Genomic DNA, 12,559 nt, shown 5'->3' with positions numbered 1-12,559 from the left:
TGGAGTTTAGAGAATGAGAGCTGGTCTTATTGAAACATACAAGATCCTGAGGGGAATTGATGGGATAGATACTGGGAGGATGTTTCCTCTTGTGGTGGAGTCTAGAACTAAGGGACACAGTTAAGGATAAGACAGTATCGTTAATCTGTTGAATTCTCTTCCCCATAAAACTGTGGAGGCTGGGTCATTGAATTTATTCAAGGCTGAGTTAGTTAAATTTTTGACAGGCCAAGGAATCAAGGGTTATGGGGGTAAAAGCAAAAAACTGCAGATGCTGGAAATCCAAAACAAAATAAAAAATACCTGGAAAAACTCAGCAGGGCTGGCAGCATCTGTGGAGAGGAGCACAGTTAATGTTTCGAGTCCGTATGATTCTTCAACAGAACTAAGTAAAAACGGAAAAGAGGTGACATATAAGCTGGTTCAAGGGGGGTGGGACAGCTAGAGCTGGATAGAGGGCCAGTGATAGGTGGAGATTGCCAAAAGATGTCATAGACAAAAGGACAAAGAGGTGTTGAAGGTGGTGTTATTATCTAAGGAATGTGCTAATAAGTGACTTTAAGGGTAGAACGCAGGACAAGCAAGGTACAGATAGCCCTAGTGGGGATAGGGTGGGGGGAAGGGATCGAAATAGGCTAAAAGGTAGAGATAAAACAATGGATGGAAATACATTTAAAAATAATGGAAATAGATGGGAAAAGAAAAATCTATATAAATTATTGGGGGAAAAAGGGGGGGGGAAATCGGAAAGGGGGTGGGGATGGAGGAGAGAGTTCCACAGAGGAGAGAGCAACACCTGTCCCTTTACTTCCCTCTCCTCACCATCCAAGGGCCCAAACACTCCTTTCAAGTGAAGCACCATTTCACTTGCACTTCCCTCAATTTAGTCTACTGCATCCACTGCTCCCAAAGCGGTTTCCTCTACATTGGAGAGACCAAACGCAGACTGGGTGACCGCTTTGTGGAACACCTTTGGTCTGTCCGCAAGCATGACCCAGACCTCCATGTCACTTGCCATTTTAACACTCCACCCTGCTCTCATGCCCACATGTCCATCCTTGACCTGCTGCATTGTTCCAGTGAAGCGCAACGCAAACTGGAGGAACAGCACCTCATCTTCCGACTAGGCACTTTACAGCCTTCCGGACTGAATACTGAGTTCAACAATTTTAGATCATGAACTCTCTCCTCCATCTCCACCCCCTTTCCAATCCCCCCTTTTTTCCCCCAATAATTTATATAGATTTTTCTTTTCCCACCTATTTCCATTATTTTTAAATATTTCCATCCATTGTTTTATCTCTACCTTTTAACCTATTTCCATCCCTTCACCCCACCCCACCCCCACTAGGGCTATCTGTACCTTGCTTGTCCTGCTTTCTACCCTTAATGTCACTTATTAGCACATTGCTTAGATAACATCACCACCTTCAACACCTCTTTGTCCTTTTGTCTATGACATCTTTTGGCTATCTCCACCTATCACTGGCCCTCTATCCAGCTCTACCTGTCCCACACCGCCCCCTTAAACCAGCTTATATTTCACCTCTTTTCTACTTTTCCTTAGTTCTGCTGAACAGTCATACGGACTCGAAACGTTAACTGTGTTCCTCTTCACAAGGGTTATGGGGGTGACAAACATGAAAATAGAGTTGAGACTACAACCAGATAGGCCATGATCTTACTGAATAGTAGAGCAGGCTCGAAGGGCCGAAGGCATCACACCTGCTCCTACGTCTAAATTTCTGATATTGCAGCATCCAGCAGTGGGCGGGGCTTCTGATTGATGGGCGGACGGGTGCACTCGGTCCGGGGCTGGGGGGGAGTGTAAGGCGTTGCCCGGATTCCCCCTCTTGAGTCCGCGGTAATGGTGCGGGCCGTAGGCTGTTCCAGTCGCTCCTGTTCCTCTCGGCAGGTGGAGCAATCGCTGGTCGAGTGGTTTTTAGAGCGGGAGCAATGAACCGTTTCCGAGCCTCGAAATATAGGAATACGGCACCGCGGCTCCCGGCTCGGGCGGTGAGTACCGGGGGGAAAGGGTAGTAATACCTTCGGGGGAACAGCGGGAAAGAGGGAGGGGACCGGGGGCTGGTCCGGCACCAGAGTAGAGTCCGGAACTCGCCCTTAAATCCCGGGTTCGGGCTCCGCCGTTAACCCCCTTCCCCGGGGTTTGTACCCTTAAGGGTACAGGACCCTCCGGGGACACTCTCCCTGGGGCCAGGCCTTGTTCCCCCTGAGGCCCAGTTGCTGCGGAAGCCATCGCTTCCTATGAGGAAGTTGCAGTGAGCGGGTCCGAGTGTGGGGAGTGAGGTGGGTGAGTCTAGATTTACCCCTTCCTCCCGGGGCTTCGGCTCCAATGCCTTAGTTTAAATCCTGTTCTAGGTTGTCACTGAAGCTTCAGTAGAGGGAAATCTAGTCTCCTCACACTTGCGTATCTATAGCGCCTTTTTCATCCTCAGAACGTCCCAAAGCGCTTAAAAACCAATGCACTTTTGAAATGTAGTCATTGTTATATAAGAAGCAAGCCAGCCAATTCGTGCAGGGCAAGATCGAACAGCAATGTGATAATGACCAGATCATCTGTTTCTATGATTTTTATTAAGGAATAAATATTGGCTGGGACACCAGGGAGAACACCTCTGGTTGCTTGTGAAAATGTGTTGTAGGATCTTTTGACGTCCATCTGAGAGGTCAGACAGGGCTCCAGGTTTAATGTCTCAGCCAAAAGACTGCATCTCGGACAGTGGAGCAGTCCATCAGTGCTGCCCCTCTGGCATGTGGGATTAATTTTGGATTGCAGTAGTAGGCACCCTGTGTAGCTCAAGGCTTCACGCAGTATTTTGTTCACTGGTTGAAATGCAGTGATGACTGTGATGTAGGCAAATAGAGCAGTCATTCTGTGCTCTGAGGTGGTGGTTGAGGGTATAATGTTGGAATGCTGAGTATTCTTTGGTCTATTTGTTAAAATTCCCAAATGATTGGTGCTATAAATGGATACTAATGAGGTTTCAATGTGTGTAATCTCACCATCTCTCACGGCAATACTGGGGGACTATAGATGTAACAATCCTGTAAGCTCAGCACTGCCCTGGAGGAGACAGAAGGGGTGTTGCTGCCCAAGGAGATAAAGTTCTGTAGGCTACAGGATCAGAGGCAAAATAAACTCTACCTTTTCAACTCTCCCCATCTTAACATTCAAGGAGTCAGAAAGTGGGCCTGGGAGAAATAAACCAAGTATTATTGTTCACTTAAAAGTTGTGGCACAACACCGTAATTTGTTGGTGTGAGTGCTTTGAAACATGAGATGGTAACATTATAAATTAAATGTGGAGAGCAAATTGAAGGGCAAAGCCTCTGAAGAGAAGAGCTCGTACTGAGTGCAGAAAACAGTTTTTGTGATGTGATCTGTTAACAGGTGACTCAACATAGATTTCGACATTGTATTAGAACTGGTTGAATAACATGTTTGGAAGTATAAAGGTTGACCTCTCTCTTTATAACCTTCCTATTAGGACTTTTCATTTACATTAGTAAAGAGTTACCTCTTTAGCTGTCATTATTTATGCAGAGAATATATTGGTTTTTGATTCTGTTCTTTTGCATTAATTGTGTGACTTGTTGATAAAATACATCAGAGTCGTTATATGTATGTGGGTGTCTTGCTATTTTGCACAGATGTAGCAGGAGGGCTTTATCCTTTAATCCCTCCAGGCACAAGCTCAAGGGATCTGCTGCATTCATAGGGTGCGTTCAAATCTTACAGTAGCTCTACGCATGAGAAATTCTTTATTCATATTGAAATTGTGGGGGAAAAAGGATGATAGGTAACTGTAAGTAAATAATCTTTTTCTTTCTTACAATTTGGATTGCTTAACAAGCAGGCAATCTTTGAATCTAATTGTTCTAAGTAGTAACTGTTACAAACTCTGGGTTTTATAAGATTGTTATCTCCTATAATTCGAGGTAAAATGGAGTAGTTTGTAGAGGGGCATCTGACCTCACACTAAAACTGCATGGAGACACGCCCATGTGACCTGTTTGCCTTGGTAACAGGGGCCCAGGTCAAAACTTACTGAAAGTAAGGTACAAGTTTTAAACACCTTGACACAGGAGGAGGCAGCTGGCTTTGCTGCATAAAGATTCTCAGACTGAGTCAGTCAGACAGTGAGATTTGGGGAAGAAGACCCACATCAGGTGCTGCTATGCCAGGCAGAAGAAAAGGACTTGGGTTCATTGCTGGTGAGGTCGGATTCCTGGTTCGAAGAAATAAGACGTATGGGGAGTTAAAGACCAAGGAATCGCCAGAGGGGACCTTGCTACTTGCAATCTCATTGACTGTTAAATGCCCTCTGAAATAGCCTAGCATGCCACTCAGTTGTACCAAACTATCACAGAAAAGTCAAAAAGGAATCATATTGGATGGACCACCCGGCATCAACTAAGCGACCAGAAAAAGGCACACCCAGCCCTGTTGACCCTGCAAAGCCCTCCATCTAACATCTGGGGGTTTGCGCCAAAATTGGAAGAGCTGCTCCATAGACTCGTCAAGCAACAGCCTGATATAATTATGCTCCCAGACACCATCATCACCATCCCTGTCCTGTCCTGTTCCATTGGCACATAGAAACATAGTACTTGGGAGCAGGAGTAGGCCCTTCATCCCTTCCTACCTGCTCCTCTGCCTTTCAAATAAGATCATGGCTGATCTGGTTATGGTCTCTACTCCACTTTGCCATTTCCCCCTCCCCACCCCTCACTCATGACCCATGACTACCTTGTCTATCAAAAATCTCTGTACTTCTGCCTTGAATAAATTCAATGACCTAGCCTGCACTGCCTTCTGGGGAAGAGAATTCCACGTACCAACGACCCTCAGAAAAAATTTCCCCTCATCTCCAAGTTAAACAGGAGACCTCTTATTCTTAAACCGTGTTCCCTGAAAAGAAAGTTGGTACGTAGTTGGGAGGGAGTTGCCCTTGGAGTCCTCTATTGACTCTGGACCCCATGAAATCTCATGGCATCAAATCAAACATGGGCAAGGAATCCTGTTGATTACACCTACCAACAAGAGGGAAAAACCGACTTGAACACGTCTGCACCAATCTACCTATTGCAGATGCATCTGTCCATGACAGCACTGATAGGCATGACCACCACACAGTCCATGTGGAGATGAAGTCCTGTCTGCACATTTGAAAATACCCTCCATCGTGTTGTGTTGCAACACCACTGTGCTAAATGGTATATGTTTCAAACTTCAGTCCTGGGCATCCGTGTGGTGTTGTGGGTCCTCAGCAGCAGCAGAATTGTATTTGATCACGATCTGTAACCTCATACCCCACACTCTACCATTACCATCAAGCTGCGGGATCAACCCTGGTTCAATGAAGAGTGCAGGAGAGTATGCCAGGAGCAGTACCATGCATACCTAAAAAAATGAGGTACGAACCTGATAAAGCAACAACGCAGAACTTCTTGCATGCCAAACAGCGGAAGCAGCAAGCGATACAGAGCTAAGCAATCCCACAACCAACAGGTCATTTCGAAGCTCTGAAGTCCTGCTACATCTATTCATGAATGGTGGTCAACTATTAAACAACTACCTGAAGGAGAAGGTTCCACAAATATCCCCATCCTCAATCATGGAGAGCCCAGCGCATCGGTGCAAAAGACAAGGCTGAGTATTTGCATCAAGGAACCCTAGCAAAACTGGATTCAGTGGGAATCGGGGGGGGTGGTGGGTGGGGGGGATTCTCCTGGTTAGTCATACCTGGTACAAAAGGTGGCTGCGGTTGTTGCAGGTCAATCGTCTCAGGACATTACTGCAGGAGTTCCTCCGCATGGTGTCGTAGGCTAACCATCTTCAGCTGCATCATCAATGACCTCCCCTCTGTCATAAGATCAGAAATGGGGATGTCTGCTGATGATTGCACAGTGTTCTGTACTATTCACATGCCTCAGGTACTGAAGCAGTCAGAGTCCATGTGCAGCAAGACCTGGATGACATTCGGGCTTAGATTGATAAGTGGCAAATTACATTCCCACCACACAAGTGCCAGTTGATGACCATCTCCCCATGACATTCAATGGCATTGCCAACGCTGAATCCCCCACTATCAACATCCTGGGGTGTTACCATTGACCAGAAACTGAAGTGGACCACATAAATACCGTGGCTACAAGATCAGGTCAGAGGCTGGGAATTTTGTGGGACCAGCTCGCCTCCTGACTCCCCAAAGCCTGTCTGCCAGTTACAAGGCACAAGGCAGGAATGTGATGGAATACTTTCCACTTGCTGGATGAGTGCAGCTCAAACAACACTCAAGAAGCTGGACACCACCCATGACAAAGCAGCTCGCTTGATTGGCATCCCATCCACCACCTTCAACATTCACTCCCTTCACCACTGACGCATAGTGGCAGCAGTGTGTACAGTCTACAAGATGCACCACTGAAACTCACCAAGGCTCCTTTGGCTCCTTCCAAATCCATGACTTCTACCACGAAGAAGGGTAAGGACAGCAGATGTATGGGACACCACCTGCAATTTCCCATTGAAGCCACACACTATCCTGACTTGGAACTATCATCGTTCCTTCAGTCACTGGGTCAAAATCCTAGAACTTCCTTCCTAACAGCACTGTGGGTGTACCCACACCACATGGATTGTAGTGGTTCAAGAAATCAGTTCACTACCAGCTTATCAAGGGCAATTAGGGATGGGCAACAAATGCTGTCCTAGCTAGTGACACCCATATCCTGTGAAAGAATAAATATATTTTCAAGTCCATTCGATTTATTCTTGGAAAATTGAGAGAAGGGACCTTGTTTAAAAGGACACTAGAAGATTCACCCTGGTTGAGCAGTGAGAAGAGATCTTGTTAAAGCCAGGAGGAGCTTGGGACCTTGGCTACATTTCTTCTGAAAGGGTAATGTACACATGTGGCTTAGGGTTAATGGTTGTGTTAAGCTAATAGGAATACCTTTTTTGTAGTTTAGTGTATTATTTGAATACTAATTAATGTTTAATCGATGTTGATATTTGTTGCAGTCAAAGTCTTAAAATGTGAAATCTTGTTGTGTTGGTCACTGAGAAATTCATACTAAGTCTTTTAGAAACACAATCGGCTTTACGGGCATTGTAACAAATGTTGACATCAACACTCAAGCTTGGCTGACTCTCGATCAGCGCACAGGTGGATCAGTTTCAGTTGGCCATTCCTCTGTCTGCTGAGGCTCCGTAGATGATGCACTTACCTAAGTCAGAATGATATGGGTTAAAACCCCATCCCAGAGGCTTGAGCTAGTTATCCTTTAGTGCAGTGTTAAGGGTGTGCTGCACTCTTTCAGGTGAGGCAATACCTTGAGACCTTGTCCTGCCCCCTTGGGTGGCACTGTTGGAAGAAGAGCAGAGGCGTGTTCTCTCCAGGCTATTAGCCAATTTTTATTCATCAAGCAATATTACAAAAGCTGATTATCTGGTCATTATGCTGTTGCTGTTGGAGCTTCTACACATAAATTGACTGCCTCATTTTCTTCACAAACAATGACTTCTTTAAACATATTGTGATGAACAGAAAATGGTTCATCTTTAAGGACCTATGAACATTGGAAAAATGTTTTTTAAAAGACACTGTTCCTTAAAGGGCTAATGCAAGAACTCTACTTTTCTTGGAAGGGACATCCATTTGCAAGAAAGGGTAATTAAGCAATTGTAAAGACGATGGAAATCTCCTTGACCCTGGTGGACTATGCAAAAAGGGTCACATGGTAGTTTATGGCTCGGGCGGCAGAGGGAAAAAAATCCATGCCTGGACGTCTTTAATAGTTGGTTTTGCTTTTGAGAAGAAGGATCAACTGTTTGAGAAGAAGGCAGCAGCCTTTTTGCAGACCAGAGCCAGTCCACGACTAGAAGTTAATATAAGCTGCTCCTAAAATGCTCTATGTGCTGAGATTGAGAACCTGCGAGTATTCCTCTAATCTGCTTTAAAAGCAGTCATTGTTTCACGGATCAGCGCTGAGAGACCAAACATATAACCCGGATGCCATTTCAAGGACTCCACATCTATCCTTTTTCTTTCTGAACCATTGTCTTTTCTTTTTATTTTGTTTTTTTTTTTGGTGCGCAGGTTAGGGTATCTCAAAAGAGTAATTAGTATACTTTCATATTCCATATTGAATGGAAATAAACTTTGCCTTTTTATTTGAAAAGACTGGTTTTATAATCTAATTTTGTTGTTTATTGAAAACTTATTTAAAGTGTTTTATTTTGGGTAACGATGGTAAACAATTGGCCATTTTGGTGAGTGAATCAAACTCTTAAACTAATGGTGCAACCTGTGGAATAGTGGGGCTAGCCAAATTGCACGTTCCTCCCATCCTGGTCATAACAATGCTTCATTGGCAGTAGGGGGCTTTGGCCTTGAAAGACACTGTGCAAATGCAAGTCTTTCTTTCAATATCTGCGTCTTTTACAATACATCTCGGGCTTTTTTTGAAGTGCGACAAATCAGATTGCATGCGTTAAATTAGGACAGTTGAAAGGGATGTTGTTGTTTATAAGATTTATATTTTCTGAATTTGGCTGAGGCTTCTGTATAATAGGAAAAATCCTTGTAGCAGTTTTCTTCTGGAGCTAATGTGTCAACTGGAGTTTGGGAGTGTAAGTGCAGGGCCTGTGGAGATGTTTGGGCTGCTAAGGCAAGTGGGTGTTTCCTGTTTCTTGATTTCCAAGCTATCTTGTTCAGGGGAACAAACAAGCAAATAAAAAGCTGAGGGGAGATATACTGATGCTTGGGTGATATGGGGACAGAGAGAGAGAGAGACCGAGATGGGAGAGATGACACGGCAAGAGAGACGATTTGTAAAATTAGGTGCATAGTGTCCTGGTCACAAGGTCAGGTTGGGAAACATTGCTGTTTTTGAGAAGAATAATTAGGAACAGTTAGATTTCAGGCACAACCATGTAAATCTTTCTTTCTGCCTCCACAGGAATGGATCAGTGACATTAGAGCAGGCTCTGCTGTCTCCTATGGGAATCATATAAAATCAAGCTGTACCTTCATCGCCTTCAATGCAAACAGCCCGGGTAAGAGCAACAAATGGGCTTCAGTGGCTTGTGTGTGAAACTGTCCCAATGGCCCATGGGGAAAAGGCATTATCTGCCGATGCATGCAGCTACTCGGAGCAGGAGGTCCCAGGGTGGATTCTCAGCCTGGACTGAGTTAGCTTGTCTCAGCTGGGGCTGAAATTCGCTGCACTGTACTATCTCGCACTTCCTGCTCATAATCTGCGGTCTTAAAGTTAGAGCCAGGCTGTGAAATCAGGAAGTTCTTTTTCGGAGTGGAAATCTGGAACTTGCTCTCACAAAGACTGGTTGCCGGGGATAATCGAAAAGCAAAGGCATTGTTGAGGGTATTGAGAAATGGAGCAAAGGTGGGTAATTGAAGTTGAGGTACAGATGAACCTTGGTCTAACTGCATGGTGGGACAGGCCTCGAGGGACTGAATAGTTAGGGTCTGAATAGCTGCTGCCTGTTCCTGCGTGAGCTTCTGTTTCATGAAATATCATATCAATTCACAGAATCACACAGTGCAGAAGAGGCCCTTCGGCCCATCGAGTCTGCACTGACACGTGAGAAACACCTGACCTACCTACCTAATCCCATTTTACCAGCACTTGGCTCATAGTCTTGAATGTTATGATGTGCCAAGTGCTCATGCAGGTACTTTTTAAAGGATGTGATGCAACCCGCCTCTACCACCCTCCCAGGCAGTGCATTCCAGACATTCAGCACCCTCTGGGTAAAAAAGTTTTTCCTCACACCCCCTCTAAACCCCTGCCCCTCACCTTGAACTTATGTCCCCTTGTGACTGACCCTTCAACTAAGGGGAACAGCTGCTCCCCATCCATCCTGTCCATGCTCCTCATAATCTTGTACACCTTGATCAGGTCGCCCCTCAGTCTTCTCTGCTCCAACGAAAACAACTCAAGTCTATCCAACCTCTCTTCATAACTTAAATGTTTCATCCCAGGCAACATCCTGGTGAATCTCCTCTGCACCCCTTCAGTGCAGTCATATCCTTCCTAAAATGTGGCGACCAGAACTGCACACAGTACTCCAGCTGTGGCTTCACCAAGGTTCTATACAACTCCAACGTTATCTCCCTACTTTTGTATTCTGTGCCTCGATTTGATAAAGGCAAGTGTCCCATATGCCTTTTTCACTGCCTCACTAACATGCCCCTCTGCCTTCAGAGATCTATGGACACACACGACAAGGTCCCTTTGTTCCTCAGAACTTCCTAGTGTCATGCCGTTCATTGAATACTTCCTTGTCAAATTACTCTTTCCAAAGTGTATCACCTCACACTTCAAGGTTAAATTTTATCTGCCTGTTTGACCATCTCGTCTATATCTTCCTGTAGCCCAAGGCTACTGTTAACCACCCAGAAACTTACTAATCCTACCCCCCCATAGTCATCTATGTCATTTATATAAATGATGAATAATAGGGGACCCAGCACAGATCCCTGTGGTATGCCACTGGACGCTGGCTTCCAGTCACTAAAGCATCCTTCTGTCATCACTCTCTGTCTCTTACAACTAAGCCAATTTTGAATCCACCTTATTAAATTACCCTGTATCCCATGTGCATCTGCCTTCTTTATAAATCTCCCACAAGTGGGACCTTCTCAAAGACTTTGCTGAAATCCATATAAACTACATCAACTGCACTACCCTCATCTATACACCTGGTCACCTCCTCAAAAAATTCAATCAGATTTGTTAGGCATGACCTCCCTCTCACAAAGCCTTGCTGATCAAACCTTGCCGCTCCAAGTGGAGATAGATTCTCTCCTTCAGAATTTTCTCCAATAGTTTCCCTACGACTGAAGTGAGACTCATTGACCTGTAGTTCCCTGGCTTATCTCTACAACCTTTCTTAAATAGCGGAACCACATTAGCTGTTCTCCAGTCCTCTGGCACCTCCCCCACGGCCAGAGAAGAATTAAAAATTCGGGTCAGAGCCCCTGTGATCTCCCTTGCCTCCCTCAGCAGCCTGGGACATAAATCATCTGGACCTAGAGATTTGTCAACTTCTTTAAGCCTGCCAACATCTCCAATACCTTGTCACTCCCTATATCAATTTGCTTAAGAACCCTGTAGCCTTTCTCCCCGAGTTCGATACCTTCATCCTCATTCTCTTGGGTGAAGACAGATGTGAAGTATTTGTTCAACACTCTAACGATGTCCTCTGGCTCCACCCATAGATTGCCCTCTTGGTCTCTAATGGGCCCTACTCTTTCCCTGGTTATCCTCTTCCCATTGATATACTTATCGAATATTTTGGGATTTTCCCTTTTACCAGCCAGAGCTCTCTTGTATCCCCTCTTTGCTCTCCTAATTGCTTTCTTAAGCTCCACCCTGCACTTTCTGTACTCCAATAATGCCTCTGCTGATTTGCTTCCCTTGTACCTGCTAAAAGCCTCTCTTTTCCTTCTCATCATATCCTGAATATCTCTGGTCATCCATGGTTCACTGGGCTTGTTACTCCTTCCTTTCACCCTAGTGGGAACATGACAACTCAAAGTGTCAACATTCCCATGTGAAAAATGGCACCTGATTACAGTGGGTACCTGTGGAACTGTCACCCCAAGAAATTAGATTAATTTGTTACAATAATGCCAAGTTTATGTATTAAACTTTTATCACTAATTCTTCTCAGGTCCATGTGATGACATGCTGAGAGTCAGAATTATGCACTGCCTTTTTTGACAGGCTGTATTCTAAAGTCACTCCATTGTTTCATGCAGGAGGAGGGAGTCTGGGAATTCTGCCACTGGAAACTGGAAACCAGGTTAAACGGCATGTGTCAGAGCTTCTGTGTCATGCAGGTAAGTGCAGGGACTTGGCTCAGGTCCCTGCTGTGGGATCCTGTACTGTCAGCACAGTTGTTCATTCGTATGCAGTGAGGGAGCAGGAACATGCTGCAGTGAATAACCATGTGTGCTTTGTGGGAACTGCCCCTCAGCTGCCTGTGTGTATTTGTCACATTTTACTGATGGGCTATTGCATTTCCAGTCATTTTCACATCATTCCTAGTCAATTGGAGATCAGCCCGAAAGTGGGTGGCATCTGTTTAGATTGCTGAATTTGGCTCTATGATGCACAGGAAACTTGTATCTTGCAGTGTCAACACACTGCGTAGCATTTTTTTTTTGTTTTACCCCACCCTCTCTGTCGCTCAGGACACACTGGTGGTAGTTAGTCCTTCTTTGTATCCTGACTGAATGGTGTTGATAACATCATCCTGATAATTGCAGGATAGACAATAAAATGGAGCTAAAAACAAAAAACTGTGGATGCTGGAAATCCAAAACAAAAACAGAATTACCTGGAAAAACTCAGCAGGTCTGGCAGCATCGGCGGAGAAGAAAAGAGTTGACGTTTCGACTTCTGTTGAAGGGTCATGAGGACTCAACGTCAACTCTTTTCTTCTTCACCGATGCTGCCAGATAAAATGGAACTGTTAATTATTTCATACTCACCAATCTCTGTC

At 45.0% G+C, this 12,559-nt stretch overlaps 1 protein-coding gene across 1 annotated transcript in view; it reads left to right on the top strand.

Annotated features, from left to right (window-relative positions):
- The first annotated feature begins 1,873 nt into the window (after nucleotides 1-1,873).
- LOC121288031 (coronin-7-like) overlaps nucleotides 1,874-12,559 on the top strand; it is a 174,754-nt gene continuing 164,068 nt past the window's right edge. Inside the window, exons 1-3 of the mRNA XM_041206252.1 lie at nucleotides 1,874-2,016; nucleotides 8,989-9,085; nucleotides 11,814-11,894. Coding sequence (XP_041062186.1) covers nucleotides 1,957-2,016; nucleotides 8,989-9,085; nucleotides 11,814-11,894 — 238 coding nt within the window. The 5' untranslated portion in view covers nucleotides 1,874-1,956. The remainder of the gene's footprint in view (nucleotides 2,017-8,988; nucleotides 9,086-11,813; nucleotides 11,895-12,559) is intronic.

The sequence above is a fragment of the Carcharodon carcharias genome, chromosome 15 (genome assembly GCF_017639515.1).
Source record: "Carcharodon carcharias isolate sCarCar2 chromosome 15, sCarCar2.pri, whole genome shotgun sequence".
NCBI classification, from domain to species: Eukaryota; Metazoa; Chordata; class Chondrichthyes; order Lamniformes; family Lamnidae; genus Carcharodon; species Carcharodon carcharias.
The sequence above is the reverse complement of the archived record's forward strand: the minus strand, read 5'-3'. Positions and strand labels throughout refer to the sequence as shown.